Raw genomic sequence first — 23,777 nt, forward strand, 5'->3', positions numbered from 1 at the left:
TTATGGCATGTGGTTTAAAATATATAGATGCTATTTACATAGATATGGATATTTAAGTCAGATATCTATCTCTTGGGAATATTGTAAGAAAAAATGAGGTGGTCTCTATGAACTGTGTCAAACTCCTCATGTTCTGAGCCCAAAGAGGCATTTATGTTTAATATGATATGTTCACTGTTGAGTTTTGATGTATTACTGCATTTGCCTTTCCATCTTTTTTGCTTTTTATATGAAAGTCTCACAGAAACAGACACTTCCAGTTGCTCCCAGAACTCGAACTTCTCAAGAAGAATTGCTAGCAGAAATGGTCCAGGGGCAAAGCAGAACTCCCAGAATAAGCCCCCCGGTTAAAGAAGAGGAAATAAAAGGAGATAACATAGAAAAAAGTCAAGGTAATAATTTAAATAATATTTCATTCTCACACTTTTTTCATAAGGCATTAAATATTTTCTAATGAGTGTTTATGAAATGTTAGTTATACTGTGAGAAAAGCACTCATTAGGCCCAAAAATAGAATGAGAAGGTAACATGAGGAAAGTCTATATCTACACTTTGCAGAATTTTAAAAATCTTTTTATTATGGACATTTTTAGTGTTCTCAAAAGTGGAAAGACTAGTGCAATGAATCCCCATAAACTCAGTCACCAGCCTTAATAATTATCAGCATTTTGCGGGTCTTTAGAAAGTTCCTACTTAAAGATACATAGATATCTACATTCTTCCTTTTCTTCTTTCTGTTAATCCTACCCCTATTCTCTTGAACTTGAAATCATATCTTTACATTTCCCCTCTTTCACCATCCTGTCTCTGTCACCTGCCGGATCTGCCTTATTGTCCCAGTGTCCCTAGTTTATCCCCTGTGCCTAACATACTACAGTTAGCTTCCAGCTGATTTTTCTGCTTCCTTTCTCTCAACCCCCACCCCCAATTCCTACTACAGATACTCTAAAGTGTGACTTGGATCATGTGACTCCTTTGTGAGAGCATTTATAGTGTCCCCTCTCCCCTTCAGAACTGATGCCATCAGCTTGGCCTTTAGGCAGCTTCATTATCTGGCCCCTGGTGTCCAGCCCTTCTCCACTGTTCTCTGACCTGTTCCTTCTGTTCCCATTAGGAAAGATTCTAGTTTCTTCTTTTTCTCTTCTACTAAGATCTGAATTGAAAAACTCCACCAAAACTGTATGCTCATCATGTTATTTCTAACATATTTTTCTAACACTGCCATACATTTTTTCGTTCTTCCTCAGCTGTGCCCTTTAAATTGTTCCTGGTTCCTCTCAAATTTACTTGTTTCGTGAAGCCTTATGATTCTATCCTATATTTGTCTCTTCTCTTTTTTTGAAAAAATGCTTGACTGTATTGTGCAATTTGCTATGTCAGCATTATGTGCAAGTCCAGTAAATGATGGACCTGAGAATAGGAAAACCCCAAAACAGCCAGTAGGTACTCAGTGGAAGGTGTAAGTGGGCCAGTTTGTGAAGAGAAACTGGAAACTAGGATTTGAGCTTTATTAGGGGTAGGAATTGCAGTGGATTGAAGGCCATCAAATAGGTTTAAATCTATGATTTCATGATGATATTTTTAAAGAGTAAACCCTTAATTGGTCACCTTCTGGAGGATAATAGATACTAACTCATCATCTTGAAAACCAGATAAATAAAATAATTGAGCATTTATACTGTCTTTCTTTTAAGAATGGTACCACTGGGTAACCAAGTAGTACAGGAGGAGTTAGCACCAGTTTTTGTAAATAAAGATTTATTGGAATCATGCCATGCCCATTTGTTTACGTATTGTCTGAGGCTGCTTTTGTACTACAACCGCAGAGTTGAATACTTGAAACAGACTCTATAGCCCACACAACCTAAAATAGAAAATATTTGCCAACACTTGATATAGTAGCTGAGGGAAGTATCTTTTAAAATTATTTTAGCTAATAAGTGAAAACAAAATGATAGAATTGTATTTTTTTTTTTTGCAACTCATAGTGAATTAATGAGTCTAAGCACTGATCATTAGTGGCTCCTAAAACTTTTTTAAGTGAAAACCAGCCATTTTGTGCCTCCTGATGAAAGAATAAAACACTCCCTTAGTCTTGCCAGAAGATTTGAACCTGAGTGATCAAGCCTTTAATCCAGCATTCAGCTTGCAGGAAGGTGCAGAGGTCAGAGGAATATGTTGATTGCTGCACTGTTGAGTGTGCAATAGGCAAAGTACAGTCTCTGGGACACTGTATAAGTCAGACAGCCTGAGAATTCTAGATTAAAAGACTTAAAAGACAAATTAAAATAAAAGGGGCAGGGTTAAGCTGTAGTGTCCAGGGAAGCACACTTGTGTGATAAAACCACAAAGAAGCTCTAGGTATTACTCTAAAAGGCATATTAGTGGGGCCGGCCCGGTGGCGCAAGCGGTTAAGTGCGCGCGCTCCGCTGCGGCGGCCTGGGGTTCGCTGGTTCGGATCCCGGGCGCGCACCGACGCACTGCTTGGCAAGCCATGCTGTGGTGGCGTCCCATATAAAGTGGAGGAAGATGGGCACAGATGTTAGCCCAGGGCCGTCTTCCTCAGCAAAAAAAAAAAAAAGAGGAGGATTGGCGGATGTTAGCACAGGGCTGATCTCCTCACAAAAAAAAAAAGAAAAAAGAAAAAAAAAAGGCATATTAGTGGTTACTTTTGGAGAGAACTGATTAGGATGGAGCACTTGGACAGACTTCTAGGGTGGCTGACACAGTTCTGTTTTCTTGACCTGGATGATGGTTAGAAGGGTGTTTTGCCGTATCAAAATTCATTAAGCTGTTTGTTTTGTGTGATTTTTATTTATTTATTTTTTTTGGTTTGGAAGATTAGCCCTGAGCTAACATCTGTTGCCAGTCTTCCTCTTTTTGCTGAGGAAGATTGGCCCTGGGCTAACATCCATGCCCCTCTTCCTCTACTTTATATGTGGGTCACCTGCCGCAGCATGGCTTGATAAGCTGTGCATAGGGCTGCGCCTGGGTTCCAAACCTGCGAACTCTGGGCCGCCTCGTAGGAACTTAACTACTATGCCCCTGGGCCAGCCCCTGTTTTGTGTGATTTTTTTATATCATTGTTTTGTTTTAAAATAAAAGGTTAAAAAATTGAAATGGCATTAAGTACCTCTTTTGATGAGGACTGTTACTACTATTACTGGATTCATTTGTTTGCAAGCACAAACTGACACTCTGCAAACAGCCATTGTTAATAGGCTTACTCACCGTTTTACTGCTTGGTCTGTGACAAGTTTTTTACATTCTGAATGTGCACATGTATTGGCATGAGTTGTTAATAGTGTTCTTTTGTCTCTTCGGCCTCTATTACTAGCTTACCCACCTCACAATATTTGTGCTTTTTCTCTTTTTGTCTTGGATTAGTCTGTCACCAGAAATTTATTTTGCCAGTCTTTTTCAAAGAGTTAACACAGCAACAATAATTCTGGCTTTATTGATTCCCTTTTGGTGTGTTTTTTTCTATTTCATTGGTTTCTGCTCTTATTTTTAATATATCGGTCTATATTTTTTCTTATTAATTTATCTTAGCCTGTCTTCTTAAGCTGTAAATTTCTCTTGATGTGCTGTTTTTGCTGCATATCACAAATTTTGATATATAGTGTTTTCATTATTATTCCAAGTATCTTTAATTACCATTATGATCTTCATCTTTGACCCATGAGTTATTTGGAAGTGTTTTTAATTTACAATATATGGAAGTTTTATTTGCTTTTGTCTTATAAACTTTTTTATGTACGCTTGACTTAATTGCATTGTGGTCAGATAAGGTGATCTGTATAATATTCTTTGAAAATTGTTAAGACTTAAGACAATCAGTTTTATACATCTCTTGTGTGCATTTTGGAAGACAGTGGACTCTACTTGTTGGATTGAGAATTTTGCATTTAGTAGATAAAGCTCTACAGTTACGTTGTTCAAATCTTGACCTTGCTGAGTTTTTGGTCTGCCTGACTTACCAATAATTGAGAGAAGGTCTTGAGATTGCCCATCAGGATGACACATTTATCTTAATTTCTCTATACTTCTATCAGTTTTTGCTTTGTTTATTTTGAGGCTATTAAACTAGGGTGCATGCATATTTAAAATTGTTACATTTTCCTGATGGAATTGAACCTTTTATCTTTATAACCTTCTCTACCAAATGATGTTTTTATCTTAAAGTCAGTTTTGTCTGAAAGTAATATAGCCATTTAGTTAGTATTTGGCCCATATATCTGTTTTCCATGCCTTTGTTTTCAGTCTCTTCTTTCCTTATGCTTTAGGCATATATGTCTTTTAAATGTCATAAATCTAGATGATTATTTTTTAATCCAATCTGAGTTTGCCTTTTATTGGAGAGTTTAATTTTTAATTTAAAAAAAAATTTTTTCCCCCCCCAAAGCCCCAGTAGATACTTGTATGTCTTAGTTGCACATCCTTCTAGTTGCTGTATGTGGGACACGGCCTCAGCAAGGCCGGACAAGCGGTGCGTCGGTGCGCGCCCGGAATCCGAACCCCGGCCACCAGTAGCGGCGCGTGCGCACTTAACCACTAAGCCATGGGGCCGGCACTTGGAGAGTTTAAACTGTTCACATTTATTATAACTATTGATGTAGTGGGATTAGTTTCTGCCTTCTTTTTTAATTTGTATTTGCCTGCTTTTGTTTTTTCTCCTCTTTTGCCTTTTTTCAAGATTCCTTAATTAGTATTGTTATTGTTGTTGATTGCCCCAGCTCTACATTTTTTTTACTAGTTTAAATTTTTTTTTTTCTTAATTTTATTTATTTATTTCCCCTCAAAGCCCCAGCAGATAGTTGTAGGTCATAGCTGCACATCCTTCTAGTTGCTGTATGTAAGAGCGCGCCCACTTAACTGCTAAGCCACGGGGCCGGCCCTACTAGTTTAAATTTAAACACTCCATTTCTGTTCTTTTAGTGGTTACCACTGAAATTTTACCATGCAGATTTAATTGAATATTCTAAAGGTTAATATTGTGACCCCATTCCTGAACAGAAAATGGACTTCAGAATACCTTAGCTCCGGTCTTTTCCCTCCTGACATACATTGTGTTGCCAATGTGTTTCCATTTTGGTCTTTTTTAAAATGCATAAATTGGGCACCACGATTTTTATTTTACTATATAAAATGGCATTGTCGGGCTGGCCCAGTGGCGCAAGTGGTTAAGTGCGTGTGCTCCACTTCAGTGCCCCGGGGTTTGCAGGTTCGGATCCCGGGCGCGCACCGATGCACCGCTTGTCATGCCATGCTGTGGCGGTGTCCCATATAAAGTACAGGAAGATGGGCACAGATGTTAGCTCACGGCCAATCTTCGTCAGCAAAAAAAGAGGAGGATTGGCATCGGATGTTAGCTCAGGGCTGATCTTCCTCACAAAAAAAATAAAAAGAAAAAAAATAAATAAAATGGCAGTGTTTGTTCAGATTTACCTACATGTTTAGTTTTTTTTCTCATATCTCTTGAGTGTTGTTGGGGATCATCATTTTCCAATATTTTGAATATTTTCGAACTATATTCTTTGGAAGTTTCTTTAGAACAGGTCTGTTTGTATTAAATTTCCCAAAAGTCTGTTTACCTGTAAGCATTTTTATTTCTCCTTGTTCTTGTGCAGTTTTGCTGGATACCCAAGTCTAGGTTAACAACAGTTACTTGGTCTCAACGTTTTGTATATATTATTCCATTGTCTTCTGGCCCCCATCGTTGTTGAGTGGACTTCTGTCATTCTAATTATCTGTTGTTCCTTTGTAGGTGATCTGTCCTTTCTCTGGCTGCTTTCAGCATCTTCTGTTTGTCTTTGATGTTCTGCAGTTTCACTACGATGTATCTAGGCATGGATTTCCTTTTATTTTTCCGATTTGGTATATGTTGTATAAAAAAAATAGACATTTAAAATAAAATACTTTACATTGTGAAATATATGCTCATTGTAGAAAATTTGGAAAAACAAAACAAATTGTTGTAATATCTGCTGATAGATTAGAAAATAATAAAATAGTATAGAAAAATTTAAAATAAAAAGTAACATTCCTGGGGGCCAGCCCCGTGGTGTAGCAGTTAAGTGCACGCGCTCTGTTGCTGGCGGCCCGGGTTCGGATCCCGGGCACGCACCGATGCACCGCGTGTCAGGCCATGCTGTGGCGGCGGCCCATATAAAGTGGAGGAAGATGGGCACAGATGTTAGCCCTGGGCTAGTCTTCTTCAGCAAAAAGAGGAGGATTGGCATGGATGTTAGCTCAGGGCTGATCTTCCTCACAAAAAGAAAAAAGAAAAGAAAAAGTAACATTCCTTGCTCATTCTTCTCCACACTGGTTCTCCCCAGAGGCTGCTGCTTTTAAATGCTTCCATTTATGACTTTCTTTAATTTCTTCCATGTCTGTAATAATATGCTTATCTGTAATAATATGCTTATACCACTGTTTCTTAATTGACCAACTACAGATGGTATCTTTTGATTCTTTGCTACAAAGTGTCGGAATCTAATTCATACTTTCCCCTGCCTCCAAGCCTATGTAGTAAAATCACTATTTTAGTTCATTTATTGGTTACTTTTGTAATTTTAAGTTGTACACCTAAATATCTATTTCTTGTCTAACTATATTTCAGTGTATTTTAACTCTTCCATTTCAGTACATTTTGACTGCCAAGAGGTAATATTTTTATGTCCTTTAATTTTTATGTATTTTTTCTCACTCCCACCTTCTGCATTCTGTCGTCTGTACTTTTATATTGTCAGAGATGATCGAATTTAATTTTTGTTATGTTTTCCCAAAGACTACCATGCTTTTTAGGTTAACTCTAATAAAAGTTGAGAACCAATAATAAGCATTTACATCATTAAGACTATATAAATATTATAGGGCCAAATTTACATTTTCTCCTACAGTTCTTTGTTTAGGAGTTCCCTAGAGTTGTTTATTTTGTTCCCCCCTTTGATAGTTTTTTTTTTCTTGGGTTATTTTTTTTTTCCCCTTCTTATTGCGTTGCCTAACTGTATTATATAGCCTAAAAGTCTGTCATTTTATAGTATTAAATTTTTGGGTTCCCCTTTTTTCTTTAATTTTATTTATTTATTTATTTTTCCCCCAAAGCCCCAGTAGATAGTTGTATGTCATAGCTGCACATCCTTCTAGTTGCTGTATGTGGGACGCGGCCTCAGCATGGCTGGACAAGCGGTGCGTCGGTGCACGCCTGGGATCCGAACCTGGGCCGCCAGCAGCGGAGCTCGCGCTTAACCGCTAAGCCACGGGGCCAGCCCCTCCCCTTTTTTCTTAGATCCCTTCCTCCTAGAGCCTCTGTCCTGTTTTGCTCATCTGACTGGTTGCTCTCTAGGTCTGTTTCAAGGCTGTCATCCCAGGGCTTACTCCTTCCCTGAGTGTGCTCTGCATTTCCCGCTTGGTCCTCTCAGTCTATTCATCCGTTTTGTCACCACATCATGAAGACACTTATGGGAGGTAAATTTTCTGAGTGCTTAGAAATCTAAAGATATTCTTGTACTTGATTGATACTTTGGCTAGGTACAGACTTCTAAGTTGAAATCATTTTCCTCAAAACTTTGAAGGCATGGCTTCATTATCTTGAGGCTTTTAACGTTTATGTTGAGAAGTTGCTTGCCTGTCTGATTCTTATTCCATTATAGAATACCTGGGCTTGTTTCTCTGGAAATTTTTAGCATTTTCTCTGTGTTCTTGATGTCTGAAATTTACTGTGGTAAGTCTAGGTGCTAGTCAGTCACTTTTGGGCTGGATTCTTGTGTACCCCCCCTTTTTTTTTTTTTAATTTTATTTATTTATTTTTTCCTCCAAAGCCCCATTAGATAGTTGTATGGCATAGCTGCACATCCTTCCAGTCGCTGTACGTGGGACGCGGCCTCAGCATGGCCGTAGAAGCAGTGGGTCGGTGTGCGCCCGGGATCCGAACCCGAGCCGCCAGCAGCGGAGCATGCGCACTTAACTGCTAAGCCACAGGGCCGGCCCATCTTGTGCACCCTTTTAATTTGAAAATCTATGCTTTCAGTTTGGGAAATTCTCTTACATTGTTTCTTTAAAAAATTGTTCTCTGTTTTCATTATTCTTTTCTTTTGGAAATTCTGTTAGTTGGATGATAAACTTCCTGCTTTCATTTCTATCTCTTATTTTTGCTCTCCTCATTTTTGACTTGATCTTGTTGTTCCACTCTGGAATATGTTCTATAAATATTTCTTTATTTCTCTTTAGTCCCGCTATTTTTTTTTCTTTTTTAGGCAAGCATATTTTTATATTTCCACAAGCTCTTTGTTGTTATGTTTTTCCTAGTATCTTGATTTGTGGATACGGTATCATTTCAAATTTGAAGACCATAACTAGAGGATTTCTTTTTTTTTTTTTAAAAGGTTCTCTTTTTTTTTTTTTTAAAGATTTTATTTATTTTTATTTTTTCCCCCCAAAGCCCCAGTAGATAGTTGTATGTCATAGTTGCACATCCTTCTAGTTGCTGTATGTGGGACACAGCCTCAGCATGGCCGGAGAAGCGGTGCGTCGGTGCGCGCCCGGGATCTGAACCCGGGCCGCCAGCAGCGGAGCGCGCACTTAACCGCTAAGCCACGGGGCCGGCCCTAAAGGTTCTCTTTTGTACCCTAATTGATGGTTTCCTTCGGAGTCAGTTTTTGTTTGCCGTTTTTGCCCTTGTATTTGCAGGCTCTTTTCAACAATGTCTGCAGACACGTGGTTCCTAGTTTAAGAAAAGGCAGTACAGAGGCTTTCCTGGAGTTTTGTGGGCTAAGCTTTATTGTGCACGTGTTTTCTTTTAAATAAAGCAGCCAGGGAGCTGCACTTGGCCTTGAAATTGCAGAGCGGTTTCCCTGGGGGGTGCCTACACTCCCTGTAGCTGTCTAGATTCTCCTCAGATAATTTGCTGAGTTTCTTTAGAAAAGAACCCCCTTTTAAATCTTTAAATTTTATCTTTTAACTGTCTATCTGTGGCTGTACCATTCAAAAACCTTGTGTTCTGTTCCACATCCTTTGTAGTCTTCTTTGCTCATTGCTCCAGCTTCTCACAGTCGGATGCCCCTTTGTTCATTTCATCCAGATTAAATATCATCTCAGGACTGTCAGCTCCCAAATTTATATCTCCAGCTTGGACCACCTGAATTCCTAGTTCCTGTCCAACTGCTTACTCTACATTTGTTCTTGGATATATAATAAATCATTTTAAACTTGTCTAAAACCTAACTATTAACAATCTTCCCCTCTAATCTGTTCTTCCTGTGGTCTTCTTCATTTTAGTTAATGGCACTTGTACCTTTTCAGTTGCTCAGGCCAGAAGCCTAGTGCTATACTTCTTTCAAACTTATGGCTGTTCTTCTTTTCCTCTCCTTTCCTCCCTCTTTCCCTCTCTCTTTTTACTTTCCTCCTTCCACCTTTAGCAAATGCTATCAGCTTCTGCCTTCAGAATGTATTAAAATTCACCCACCCCCTCACCTCTGCCTCTGCCATCCTAGTCTAAGCCATCATCCATGACTTGCCTTGATTATTGGAATAACATCCTTACTGGTCTGTCTGCTTTCAAACTTGTCCCTCTACAGTCTATTCCACACAACAGCGGAGTGATCATCTTAAACTGTAAATTAGATCATGCCGCTCCCTTGCTCAAAACCCTCTGGTGGCTCCCCGTTACACTCCAAGTAAAAGTCAAAGTCCTACCTGATCTCACCTACCACCCTCTCCCTCCCTCCACTTTGTTCTCTTTGCTATTACCTGGACATTCTTGGTGTGTTTTTCTATTTCAGAGTGTTCAAAGAAGAGCATGTCTGAGATGCTTTTGCCCTCTCCCTGGAATGTTTTCTTCCAGATGTCCACATAGCTCACCTAGAAATCATCTCTGTGAGGCCTTCCTCAGCCCCTCAGCCCCACGGTACCTAACCCACTTTTCTAAAGCTTTATTTTTCTCCATAGCACTTATGACCATCTAATATATATTTTATATTTTCATAGTTTCGATGTTTTTATCCAGACTCAGGGCTTTACATATCAACATAAAATACGTTATATTTTAACATGTATTTTGTTTTTCTGTTGGTTTGTTTTTGAGGTCCATCTCCTTCTGCTCCCCACCAGAATATAAGCTCTTTGACCGGGGTGGGAGGTTGTGTGTGTCTGTCTCTGTGTGTCTGTGTGTGTGTGTGTGTGTGTGTGTGTGTGTGTTGTTCATTGCTGTTATTGAGTTCCCAGAACAGTGCCTGGCATATAGTAGGAGCTAAGTCAATATTTGTTGCTTTAATGAATGTGTTGCTCCTGCCTTGCATCTCACTTGCAGTTTTCCCAGGGTCTCGATTGTGGCTTTTCTGCTCTGCTTCACAGCCAGTATTCATCCATATATTTTCTGTTTTCCAGTGGTTGAACTCTCATTTGCTATCATCTCCTCCTTAACCCCCATCTCTAAACCAGTGATCTCCATATTTCTGACCATACAATTTTTTGTATGCTAAAGTCATTTTCAGTGTGTACACTCAATATATGTATTTTATTTACATATACACAGGCTGTTATTGATATGTATGTTAGAATGTGCAAAAATAGAACTCTAAGGAAGATGGCGGTATAAATATTTCTAATATAATAGAATTTCCAATATTCTTACCCCTCAGTGGCTAATCTTAGAAACCCAATTTGGAATCCACTGCTGTATGTTGTTAAGGATTTGTGCCCTTTTTAAACTCTTTACTTCATTTTATGGACTCTCCGGAAGGAGAGGCTATAAATGCATATATTCAGTCTATCACATTGGACTGGAAGCACTGTGAAAGAGTCTTAGTAAAGAGGAGTTGTTATATTCAGAGAAAATAAGGAAAAACCCCACTTCGTTCTGCCCACTGCCTTCCTCAGAGGTAAGCACTGCACTTAACGACAGTTAGGTATATGACTGTAGTCTTCTGGGCTTTTTTTTCATGTGTATGTACCCATGCATTCTTTCTTTATAAAGGAGAATTATATGTATATTTATATGCACAAGCATACATGCATATATAAAATAGGAATTAGACTGCATGAATTTCTCTTGACATGTTTTGTTCCACTTAATGTATCATGGAGAAAAGTATAATAACATAGTGTTTATGATTATGGGAGCCAGACTACTTAGGTGTTAATCCAGGTTCTGCCACTTACAAGCTGACCTTAACCTTTCCCTGCTCTAGTTGCCTTAAAATATGTAAAATTCCTCTGCTGATGGATCTTTACATTGGAATTTATGGAAGGATCTTTGCTTATTTTGCATTCTGAAGTTGGGCTGAGTATGATGGATGACAACAGGAAGCCTCAAATGGGCTCTTTTTAGGCACCTTGTTTCTTTGAGACGCATGCTCCTGCACCGCTTTCCTGCTTTTCTGATTGAAGTTGTGTTTGCTGCCCTCTAGTGAGCCAACTGGTTTGCAAGTGGCGCTTGGCTGAGGATGTGCTGCTCTTCCTAATGTTTAGTAAAGATGTCATCTGTCAGCTAGCGCTCTTAAAAAATTTTGTGTGAATCCAAAGCTGTGTAAATTTTGAAAATTATTTTCTATCTAAAGATTTTGAAGAATTAAATTACAGATACAGTGGAGAAATGAATAAAGATTCTTATTATGTAAATTTTAGCACTTTTTCTTTATTCTCTTTTTGTGAGGGACATCTATTTAGCTGGGAAATCAAAGACTACAGTTCTTTATAAGAATTGTTCTTTTGGAGAGCCTGTGGGGAGCTGTGTCCACCATCTTGCATCCTTATATTTTGCACAACTTATTTGGCAAGTAAACCAAAGTAAAAATGCCTTTTTTCAAACTAAAGCCGTGGAAAGACATTCCGTGTTCATGGATTGAAAGACTTTAATATTGTTAAGATGGCAGTACTCCCCAAATTGATGTATGAATTCATGTCAATCTCTGTTAAAAATCTCTGGTGCCTTTTTTGCAGAAATTGGCAAGCTGACCCTAAAATTCGTGTGGAAATGAAAAGAACGTAGAAAAGCCAAAACTATTGAAAAATAATAAAGTTGGAGGACTTAGATTTCTCTGTTAGAAAATTTACTGCAGGGCTACAGTAATCAAGACTGGCACTGGCATAAAGGTCTACACATAGACCAATGGAATGAAATTGAGAGTCCAGAAATGAGCCATTACATTTATGGTCAGTTGATTGTCTACAAGGATGCCAAGGCAATTCAGCAGGGAAGAAATAGTCTTTTCAACAAATGGTGCTGGACAGCTGGATATCCACAGGCAAAAGAATGAAGTTGGACCCATATCTTATACCATATATAGAAATTAACTCAAAATGAATCAAAACCCTAAATGTAAGAGCTAAAATTATAAAACTCTTAGGAGAAAAAAATAAATATAAATCTAAATGAGCTTGGATTAGGCCGTAGTTTCTTAGATAATGGCACCAAAAGCGCAAGCAACCAAAGAAAAAACAGATAAATTGGACTTCAACAAAGTTAACAACTCTTGTGTTTCAAAGGATACTATCAAGAAAATGAAAAAACCCACAGAATGGGAGAAAATCATATTTCTAATAATGGTCCAGTATCAAACCAAGGCCACGTCCTCATTTCCCCTATCTTTAAGTTCCCATCATATCCGTATCATATTAGTGCAGTTGAGTTCTGTTATTACCACATATATTTTGAAAGAGATTTGTCTGTGATCATGGGTCCAGTTACCTTCCCTGCCCTCTCCCTACATAGGAAATGCCAAATACTCTCTTATACTATTTTCAAGGGGAAATGAAATTCAAGATAGTAGATAAAACAATTTAAAAACAATCTGATGCTTGAAAATTACAGTTTAATAGTTGAAGGGGCAAAAATACATTAAATTCACATCATATTCAGGTATAAAGTACTTAATGTTGTTGTATTGCTTAGTTTATGCTTCAGACCTTCAGCCAGTACTGCTTGTTGTATGAGGTAAATAATAGAAAATTCTTTGTGTGTCACGTGCCTGCTTTCAGCCAATCAGAAGCCAGAATTTTTTGGTCTGTAATAATAGGGTTTATTTTATTTGGAAAGGAGCTGTAAGTAGAACTTACAGGAAGCACGGGACTATGTATTAGGGCTTCTTAGTGGTAGCAAAGAGAACATTGGTCTTGTTTGCTTAGCATTTTCGAATTTACTTTGAGTTCTGACTCGAGAAATGTACAACCCTGTCTTTTCAATTGTATGGTTTTAAAATGTTATTTACTCCTAATACTTCCTAAAGTAACAGCCTTAATCATTGCTTTTACTTTTGGTGAAGCAATTTAATGGGCTGTGAAGGAAAAATTACTAAATATTAAGAGGGAGAGAAAATTTTATGAAAATGTCTTCAAGGTTTCCATCACCATCTTTACCGATTTTCTTGTCACCTGGGCCGGTTGACTTAGGCTCTGTAACAAGTCCCTCTTGTTCACTGAATGAGCTAGACAATATTTCCCATCTTTTAAGGAAAATATCAACCGATATCAATGAAATTAAGGGAATGAAAGCAGCAATTTTGACAGTGGAAGCAAGTCTTTTTGATCTAAATGTTAGAGTGTCACAGAATGAAGCAAAAATTTCATCTTTGGAGGGTAAAATGAATGAATATTCAGCATCAACATCTGAATGCAACAGACAGTTTGCAGATCTTCAAGAGGAAGTAGATTTTGAATCACAGTCAAGGACTACTGATGTAAAAATAATTGGCTTCCTTAGAAACATTGAGAAAGGTAAATGCTTAGTATGTAATGTCTTCTGTGTACTCATGCATGGATCTGTATCTTTTCGTGTAACTTGACTGTAGTTCTCATACGAAAGCAGCATGTCACAAAGAGCTTGAGTTTTTCATGGACCTTTAATGACAAAATCAGACTCGACAGGATTTAACTTGCCTAGAACTTATCAGAATTTCATCCTCTCTAGCATATCTCTCTAAAATGATGTTTTGAAAAGATAGATGAGCATAGAGAGATGAAGCAAAACTTGAAATGTGAGAAAATGGTCCTCTTCCATGTATCTGTCTCGTGAAATTATTTTAAAATGTATAATTCTTTCATTGTTCACTGTTTACGTTAAAAGAGATCTGTTGTGGGGCAGGCCCAGTGGCGAAGCGGTTAAGTGCACGCACTCTGCTCTGGTGGCCTGGGGTTCTGATCCCGGTCGCACACCGACACACCACTAGTCAGGCCATGCTGTGGCGGCGTCCCATATAAAGTGGAGGAAGATGAGCACAGATGTTAGCCCAGTGCCAGTCTTGATCAGCAAGAAGAGAAGGATTGGCAACAGATGTTAGCTCAGTGCCAATCTTCCTCACCAAAAAAAAAAAGATCTCGTAGTATTTGAATTGGAAGAGCATTCTTCCTGTAACCTCATGTGTCAGTTTCCTAAGCTGTCCTACGGGAATACAACTTGACCAAATAAAATTTTGGCCAAAAGCTGATAAAATTTTGAGTTGATAGCTTTTAAAATTTAAAAACCCCTTTAAATGGGTCCTGGTAGTTGGTGAGTGATTGCAAACTTATGTGTTTGCACTGAGTGAGCAAAGGCTGTCCTTGTGAAACCACCAGTAATAACAGCATGCAAGCATCTTATTATTTTAGTATTAGAACCCTATCAATCACATCTTTTTGTACACTGTCCTGTAACACTTTTGTTTTAAATCAGCAGGTGAGTACCTAATACCTGCTAAGCACTGGGTGGAGAGGTTTGAAGAAGTGTGACATCCTCCTATCCCTTGAAGAGCTTACCATCAAATTGAAGACAGAGAAAATAATTCTGTGTCATTGGTTTGCTTTGTTTTGCAGTGTGATTGTGAGGAAATTATGAACCTGTTTAAGAAGTAATAAATACTCTAGCTGAGCGTTTTTTCTTACAGGAGATCCAGATGATTATTTTCATGCTTTGCTGATGTAGGACCTGGACTGCAAGCTCTGAGTGTCATTCTTACTTGTTCATTGTTCTCTTTGTATCCATCGAAACTCAGTTTGTCTTTTGGGAATTCTATGACCAGATAACTCCAGAGTGTTTTGTTTTGCATTTCCAGGGGTGGGCGAGTGAGTGGTAATGGTGAGAGCCCAGGTGATGGAGGGAGATGCTTTTCATGTTGGTCTTGCCGGTGGCCTCTCCCATGGCACTAGCTCTGAGTACATGCAGCACTTCCAACCTGGTTTTTCCACCCTTTACCTTCATCCCCAGGCTTTAATTCCAGTCCAGAAAAAATGGCTTCTAGACAGAGGGAAAACCAGGAATGTTCTGCATTGCCATTTTTGGGTTAGCCCGAAGTACAGGTTTTTGTCTTATATACCTTTGGTCTGTAAATACTATTAAATTGTATTGTTGAATCTTTAAATTACTTTTAAGACTTTCATTTAAGAACCCAGAAAGACTATTTTGAGCTTAATTTCTAGGAAACACACAAGCTGGTATTGTTTGTTTTTTAAACTTAGTGAAGTTTTAAAATTTATGTTCTAGGAACGCAACAGAGGCAGTTGTTATCCCGCCTGCAGATTGACCCAGTAGTGGCAGAAACTCTGCAGATCAGTCAAGGTTGGTAATAATCTTAAATTTTCATTGTAATCTAGCATGTTTTAGTTGCTATTTCCATTCCTTACACCTCATTTAATGTATCTTGTATCTCTAAGATCCTGCCCTAAGATGCCATATTTAGATCTGTGAAAATATTTTAGGGCCGGGAGACAAGATCTGCATTTTTTTCATGTTATATGGTGTTTGTGTTTTTTGCTTCATTTAAAAACTTTCTTCCTTTGATGCCATTTCACCCAGATCCCTGGAGTCTGTTGGCTGCTCACTCCCTTGCTCTAGGGACGACTTGAGTCTCTACCCTACCGTCCTCTCTACCGAACTTTCACCATTGCCCTAGCTGCTTTAGTGTCCTCTGGCCTGTTCAACCTTATCCTCACTTGCATTTCACTTTAGAATCTCATGGCCAGGGCCGTACCGAGAACTTGTCATTCTTAGAGCCGCTGTAACTTGTTTACCTGTCTCCCCTACCCCCAGCACACACAGACACACATACCAGGAGCTACTTCACTTCAGGACTGGGGCTAGTGCCTTGTTTATCTCTGTGTTCTCAGTGCCCAGCCCCTGCCAGATGCATGTTCAATGCTGATAAATATCTGTTGAATAAATGAAGAGAGCCGTTGGATACCTGCAATCTTAAATTCAGAAAATCTTATTTTCTCCTGCTTCCTTCTGTTCCCCCTAAACCTGCCTGTTGTTGGAAGCTATGGTCCTTGACCCCTCCCTGTCAGCTCCTAACTGAATTTTCTTTCCCCCCTTGGTCAGATCTACACAGTCAGCAACTGTATTCCTTGACCCTTCCCCGCCCTTCTGTCTCACAAAGATGTGCTTGTCCTCTCCAAGGGTTACCTTCTACCCAGATGCCAGATCTTACCCAGTCGATGACCATTCTAGTATCACCACACTCCTGTAGCTTCAGTCTCTGTCTCTCTTCTGGCTTTTCCCTTCTGCCTATAAAAGTGTTTAGATATTTTCCATCCTTGATTTTGCCCTCTCATCTCTCAGCATTCCATCCTGCTTTCTACATAAGAGTATTTTCTTTCAAAATGTTTGGCAGCTGAGGTCTGTGTGTGTTGTATCCACTTCACCAGCCCTTGCACATTCTGTTTCCTTCAGTTTTTGTTTTTATCCACGGTGCACATACAGTTTGAAGCATCAAGTAGTTCTGAATGATTACATCCTTTGCTTACTTCCTATCCTGTTTTTTATTTCTGAGAGCCCTTTTGTTTCTGCATATTCCTTTTATTTTTTTAACATACTGATTTTGTTTCATGTATGCAATACTTTCTTTTATTTCTCTAAGGATATTAAACGTAGTTTTGGACATTTTCTTCCCCTCGCTCCTTGGTCTTGTTTTCTCCTAATTGTTTTGATTGCTGTCTTTCGTGACAGGTTTTCCTCAGATGTCTAGGGATCCTTTGTTGTCTTATATTTAAGAGTGGGGCATTTAAAGAGCTGATTGGTGTTCTGGGTTCATTAGTTGGGAGGTGGCACAGGGGGCTTTTGACTTCACATTTGAATGTAGATCCTGCAGTGGAGGGTGATTTTTCTTGCCTGTCTAGTTTGGGGGCACTCTGAAGTCAGTGTCTCTAGGCCTTTCCTCTTAGGCTGGTCAGCTTTTTCAGAGAACAATCTTTTAGGTAATGGGTTGGCTGCCAGGGTTCTGGGAGCTAAGCGGGGAAGGGGGCTGGAGGAGGCCCGTCACCCTTAGTTACTATGTAATGTTCACTTTACATCCCTCCCCCGTTTCAGAATGGGACTTCTTTCAGCATGGCGGGCAGCGCCCCGTCCAGAGCCCTTCTCCTTTTCCTCTTTCAAGAGTCTAAAGCTCCACTTTTCTCCAGGGGAGAAAATGGTCAGAGGTTATTAGGAAATCTAGCTGGTTTTTAAAATTTTAGTAATATTAAAAAAAACAGTATAGTAGTATACAGTTAGTTTATTTTGTTGTAGCTCTTTTCCATCAGAGACCGTGATGCTTCATCTCTAGGCCTGTCCAACAGTGATCATCGGGAAAGCACATCTCCAGTTATTCCAGATATCTTCAGTATAGAGGTGAGGGAATAGATGTGTTTCTGATCAGGATCAGAAACAAAGGAAACAGCTGAGGAGGAACTAACTGCTTCTGAAGTGGACACTTGAACAACCTGTTTTGCCCTGTCTTCTCCCTCACCCCTTCCCAGGGTCCCCTGTGCTGTTGATTTCTCAGCCTTTGGAGAATCTTGGGATCCACATTGGATTGCTTCATTATTGGCTTAAGACTCAGCTTTTGAAGATCTACTAAGTTAGTTTTCCACTTTCAAAATGTGGTTGTCTCCCTTTTTACAGTTATTTTCTTTGTGAGTTTATTTCTTTATTATTAACTCTTTATTGACCTTTTCGTGGGGTTTCAGGAGGAAACAGAATGAGTGGGTTCAGCCTGTGGTCTTTACCCAGATGGTGTCTAACTCTCCCATCTGTCTGCTTCTGCTTGACCCAGGCCGCTAATGTTAATCGTGCAGAGGTGGCCAGTGACTTGTGTGGACTGTGAAGCTCTGTTTTCAGTGCACACTTTTCGAACTTCTGTGGTATGTGACACTTGCATTCCTGTGTTTTCTTCAATCTGTGATCCTTTGGCTTGCAGGACTTCACTCGCTATTCTTCTGATTCCTTTTCATTCTCCTTTATCAACTCTTCTTCTCTTTTACTGCTCCTTAAAGTGTTAACTTTACCCCATGTCCTGCCCTCTCAGCATTGTTTTCATCTCTTCTGTATTTTCCCAAGATGCAAACTAGTAGAACTGCTTTGCCTCACAAAGTGTAGGGTGGTGAGAAGGAGTGTAGCGGCCCTTGGACTCAATTCTGGATTCTACCTGTGGGAGCCCTGAGAGCTCAGTGAATCTTTGAGGAACTTAGAGGTGCAAACTGGTCATCTGTAACATAGGAGGAAAATCTGCCTCTTAGGCTCCCTGTGAGGATTCAGTAAGAAGACAGCAGCACTGAATATGTGCAATTTATTAAACATTCTTATTTCACCTTCAGTTTCGACTCTGCCTCTCTTATTTCTCTCCCTGTCCTCTTGGTCAAATCTGAATTTTCGACTTCTTCCTAAACATCTGAGAACCCCACAGAAGACTTCAAACTAAGTAAATCCAAAACTGACATTTGTCTTTGCCCCCTTTTAAATCTGCTTTCTCCTGTCCTCTATGTCCTGAGTCAAGTTTCTCCTCCTGCTCTCACTTCTTCCACGTCTGTCTTTACTGTCTCCACTGCCTTTGTGGGGTCGGGGCGGGGGCCAGGTATGCCTCCTTCCTCGGATGGTAGTTGAAAATGCAACTGCTGGGAAGTACTAGTGCTGATGGGAGTGTGGAGTTTGTCTTCTCTTCCCCTCGCGTGTGTCAGAATAGGACAAAGGGCGAGAATCTTGTCATTCAGAGCCTCACCATTTCTCCTGGGCCAGAGCCTCTTAGCAGATGTAGGACTCTTATCCATTTTTAACACCGTCTGTTTTTCTAAAAACCAATTTGATCATGTCACTTCTCTACTTAGAAACTCTTGATTACTTTTTTTTTTTTTTGTGAGGACTAGCCCTGAGCTAACATCCGATGCCAACCCTCCCCCCACCCCGCTTTTTTTTCTTGAGAAAGACCGGCCCTGGGCTAACATCCGTGCCCATCTTCCTTTACTTTATATGGGACGCCGCCACAGCATGGCTTAAGAAGCGGTGTGTCGGTGCGCGCCCAGGATCCGAACCTGCAATCCCCGGGCCGCTGAAGCGGAGCGTGCGCACTTAACTGCTTGCGCCACTGGGCCGCCCGCTACTTATTACTTCTATACCACAATCCAGACTCGCTGACACATGCGAGATCCTTTATGCCTCAGCCTTCCTTGCCACTCACCTCCTCAGCACCCCCCCACACACCCCTCCAGCCACACCATATTTCTCACCGGCTCTCAAATTCCTTGTGCCCTACCTTTCTCCATGCAAGTTCCTCTGCCTGAAATGCTCTGTTTATTCACCAACTCTGTCTCCCTCCTAGTTTATTCCTGCTTATTCCTTTAATACCTGCTTCAAATGTTCATTCTCTGTAAGCTTTTCCTTGATTCCTCAGCTGGAGTAGTTGCTTTGTATTCTCCCAACACCTTGTTCATATCCCCTTAGGATCACCTTTTGGGGCCTGCTGTTCTCAAATTGTGTCTACATCTATTTTTCTATTTTTTCTTCTTTGTGTGCTTAGCATAGTCTCTCAGGTGTTCAGTTTGTTCAATGAATGAATAGCCTGCGAATTTTGGTCTCTGTTATTTGCCGGTTAAAGTGCAACTCATAAGCTTTAGTCAGTTTACTGCGTATTGATAGGTTAACCATCTCCATTCTGGGCTCCAGGTCTTGGTATAAAGTAGTCGGGCTTAAGAAGCATATTGTAGACGATGTGAGCTGTGGTTATTTGCATTGAAGGTCAGTGTTTTCCTTGCTGTATTTTTTTAAATGCCCATTCATCTTAAAATTCCCTCTCAAAGTATTCTATCTACAGCCAGGTAGAAATTGTGCCAGTTGTATTCTTTTCATTAGAATGTGTTCTTCACTGTAAGTGGTACTATGCAAAATGAACATAATTGACTTTAGAAAGATTTTTAAAGAATCTTTGTATCATAATTCTAGGGAGCATTAGGACTCTGTATTCTCTGTGTTTTTAGAAAATATTATTGTACTTTAAGTTTATATTAATATCTCATTAGATGCCTCATGTAAGAACTTTTCTGTACTGTAGGCAGGGAGCGTTCATTAGAATCCTTTGGTATGTGCCATATGAGGAAAGGAATACTTCTTTGAAAAGATGTTTGGCATAGAATTGCACCCCATTCCTGAGTAGAACCATTGTGATTTTCCTTTGAAAATAATTTCAAATATATAAGAGATTGACATTCTTCTCACATGTGTGATGTTGGGAATGCAAAGTATATTCAAAAGTAAACATTTGTGGCCAATTTTTTTGGCTCAGATTACTATGACATGGAATCCATGGTCCATGCAGACACAAGATCATTTATTCTGAAGAAGCCAAAGCTGTCTGAGGAAGTAGTAGTGGCACCAAACCAGGAGTCGGGGATGAAGACTGCAGATACCCTTCGGGTACTTTCAGGACACCTTATGCAGACACGGTAGATGGTTTCTTTTTCTTGTGTAGCTGATTTGTTTTGATTAGATAGTGCAGGTTAACCATTAGATCCCAGCTTCCCTCCTCCCCTTCCTGGCCCCCAGTGTAGACTGCTTTTGTTGATTCACTAGTTAGGTGATGGTATAATAAGCCAAATTCAGTTTTCAAAAATTCGAGTCATCTTTCTTGTTCAGAAATCCATTATTTTACAGATAAGTCAGTGTATGATTTAGCTTTGTTAATAAGATTCTTTTCTTTATGCACCTCCAGGAAATGAAATTTAAAAAGTCAGGTGATCAAAATCATGAAATCTCTCCGGACAGAGTTAGCACATTGGGTTGGGGTGATTGTTCCCATAGAAAATGGATTAAATTGTCCTATAAAGGAACGAACATACAAATAATAAAATTAGTGTAAGTATAGAACTGCTGGCTCTTGTGTTCTGAGCGTAGATGCTGGTTTTTCAGTTTATTTCCATGTGACCCTACAAGGATCACCTGGACGATGGGGGTCCGGGTTGAGGGGAGATTGTCCTTAGTGCAGCCTGGAGAGTCACTGGTGATGATGCTGTGGTGATTGGCTGTAGCCTTGTGTGTTAGCAGGAATCCACTAATGCTGTACCGGGAAGTCCTACCAAGTCTTTTTTTACTGAAGAAACCGCAGAGCAAGTAAGGGAGTGATAGTTCTGCTGCAGAGCACTAGGAGGCTCAGCTTTTTGTGTTTGTTTCCCTAATTCTATGGTGTTTTCTATCTGTCTGGCAGAGATCTTGTACAACCAGATAAACCTGCAAGTCCCAAGTTTATAGTGACGCTGGATGGTGTCCCCAGCCCCCCAGGATACATGTCAGATCAAGAGGAGGACATGTGCTTTGAAGGAATGAAACCTGTAAACCAAACTGCAGCCTCAAACAAGGGACTCAGAGGTCTCCTCCACCCACAGCAGTTGCACTTGATGAGCAGGCAGCTTGATGACCCAAATGGTAGTTTTTCAAACGGTGTGTTGAGAGCGCAGATTTTCCCTTTTCAGGGTTCTGTCATTGTGAAGGAATTTCCTTTGACATGTGTCTCTACCTTGAATGAATATTTGTTGGAGGCCTTGCTTTTATTTATAATTCAGTAGCGGCCTTGTTTGTTCTTTCAGACAAAATGACCAGTTAAATTTGAGACTATTTTTTCTGTCTGTGTTTCGTATGTGGGCTGTTATTCCAGTGTTAAAATGGGATTCAGCCAAGGAAGCCGAGAAATACCTCTTAATTATGCTTGTTAAAGGATAAACCATCATTCTTGATGCCTTGTTTACCTTTCTTTTTTTAGAAAAACTATACTTGTTACTTTTCCTTTCTACCAGCAAGAATCTCTCTTGTAATTAACCTGACAGAAAAATGAATTTTGATTTTGATGCTATTTCTACCTCAGTGAAGTTCTCTTGAAAGGAGTTTCTCACCTAATCTGTCAAAATACTTCTTGACAGTTGAAAAAAGACGTTATGTTTAAATTAATTAATTCTTTTTATAATTTTATTTATTTATTTATTTTTCCCCCAAAGCCCCAGTAGATAGTTGTATGTCATAGCTGCACATCCTTCTAGTTGCTGTATGTGGGACGCGGCCCCAGCGCCGGTGCACGCCTGGGACCCGAACCCGGGCCGCCAGCAGTGGAGCGTGCGCATTTAACCACTAAGCCACGGGGCTGCCCTAAATTAATTAATTCTGAAGAGTTAAGTATTCAGTAGAAATCAGAGGAATTCAGTTCCTATATCGGCCTGCTTTTAGGCAGAGGAACCTTTCCCATTACTGCTGCTTCTCTCGCTGCATGCCAGTGGCAGGTGCACCACTGGTCGTTTTCATTAGTGATAGAGAATGATAATCATGCTCTTCATACCTTCTAAAATTTTTAGAAACACCTTCATTGGCAGGGGAGACAATTGGTGAATCTTAAAAATGAAACAATATCAAAGAAAAAACAGTAATGGGGTTTTGAAAATTTTCCAGAGTAATCCTCTTCTTGGCAGAGATAGGAAAATATGTTAAATACCTTTTTTAGTCACTAAAAATACATTAGCCTTTAGAGGGAGATGATGAGTGAGTGAAGAGAGATCACTGTTATCTTGAACGGAATGCTTTTTCTGCTGGTCAGTTATGTAATGTCATGGTTTTGATTGGTAGAGAGAGTTGAAAATCTGACCTTATCGGAAAGAACAAAAATTTTAAAATGGTAACAAAGGTGGTAATAACTGCAGTAGTCAGGCAGGGCAGATTTCTTGACCCTGTGTATTTTGTCTAAAATATGAGAAAATTCTGGTGTTTTTACTACTTTGGTTTTCAGTTTGGTAGCTTAACTTTTGGTATGTTAAGGTCTAGTTTTGTTAAATGTCATCATCCACCTTGGGCTTTATTGGCATGTATGTCATAGCCATGACACTCTAAACAACATGTTAGTAAAAATTCTCGCCTGGGTTAAACAAGCCGTGACCATTTATGGAGACAACTGTGACAGGTGGTGAGCTTCCTTTACCATTGCTTTGATGTGAGACTCAATGTTTCTGCTGCTCAAGCATGAAGCTTTGTAGTAGTTAGAATGTAAGGGAGGCCAGAGGGACTCTTGAATAACAGTCACAGAGAGGCTCTGGTCTCTTTTGCTTTCCCCCTGCAAGCAGGGGGTTTGAAACTTTGTAATTGCTTTTGGTGACTTTTTGTCCACTGTTTTAAGGATGCTACCAACAGTAGCCTCCATTTTAAGCCACCCCCAGTGGCCATTATATGGCAACATAGATTTTATAGCTTGCAATAAAAAGTGACTTTGCCTCTTAAACAGGAAAAGTTTTAATAGCTTATGAAGTAAATGTTAGAGAAAACCAAAGTCGTGACCTTTGTGTATATGACGTAACACGTCCATCAGAAAGATGAAGTTTCCTTGTAAAGTATTCAGCTTCTTTAATATTGCGCGTGAGTATCTAGCTACCTTACTCCATTTTCCAGCCAGTCTGCCCTTGGGTATTCTGTTCTTTCATTTGGCCTGGGTTCTCATATATATATATAGTCTAAAGTATGTTTTTTAGGAGGAGAAGACACATTTTCTTTACAGGGATGACATGAACACCATTTAAAGTTGGAGAAAACTGCT

The 23,777-nt window shown here is 39.6% G+C and overlaps 1 protein-coding gene across 4 annotated transcripts in view; it reads left to right on the plus strand.

Annotated features, from left to right (window-relative positions):
* ZC3H14 (zinc finger CCCH-type containing 14) overlaps positions 1–23,777 on the plus strand; it is a 41,582-nt gene that overhangs the window by 12,822 nt on the left and 4,983 nt on the right. For 2 of the 4 annotated variants that reach the window (XM_058567509.1, XM_058567510.1), the window contains exons 9-12: positions 237–392; positions 15,455–15,529; positions 20,499–20,658; positions 21,417–21,649. In XM_058567509.1, coding sequence (XP_058423492.1) covers positions 237–392; positions 15,455–15,529; positions 20,499–20,658; positions 21,417–21,649 — 624 coding nt within the window. The remainder of the gene's footprint in view (positions 1–236; positions 393–15,454; positions 15,530–20,498; positions 20,659–21,416; positions 21,650–23,777) is intronic. The other 2 variants (XM_058567511.1, XM_058567512.1) reach the window with 1 other exon arrangement.

This window comes from Diceros bicornis, chromosome 24 (assembly GCF_020826845.1).
Source record: "Diceros bicornis minor isolate mBicDic1 chromosome 24, mDicBic1.mat.cur, whole genome shotgun sequence".
Lineage (NCBI taxonomy): Eukaryota > Metazoa > Chordata > Mammalia > Perissodactyla > Rhinocerotidae > Diceros > Diceros bicornis.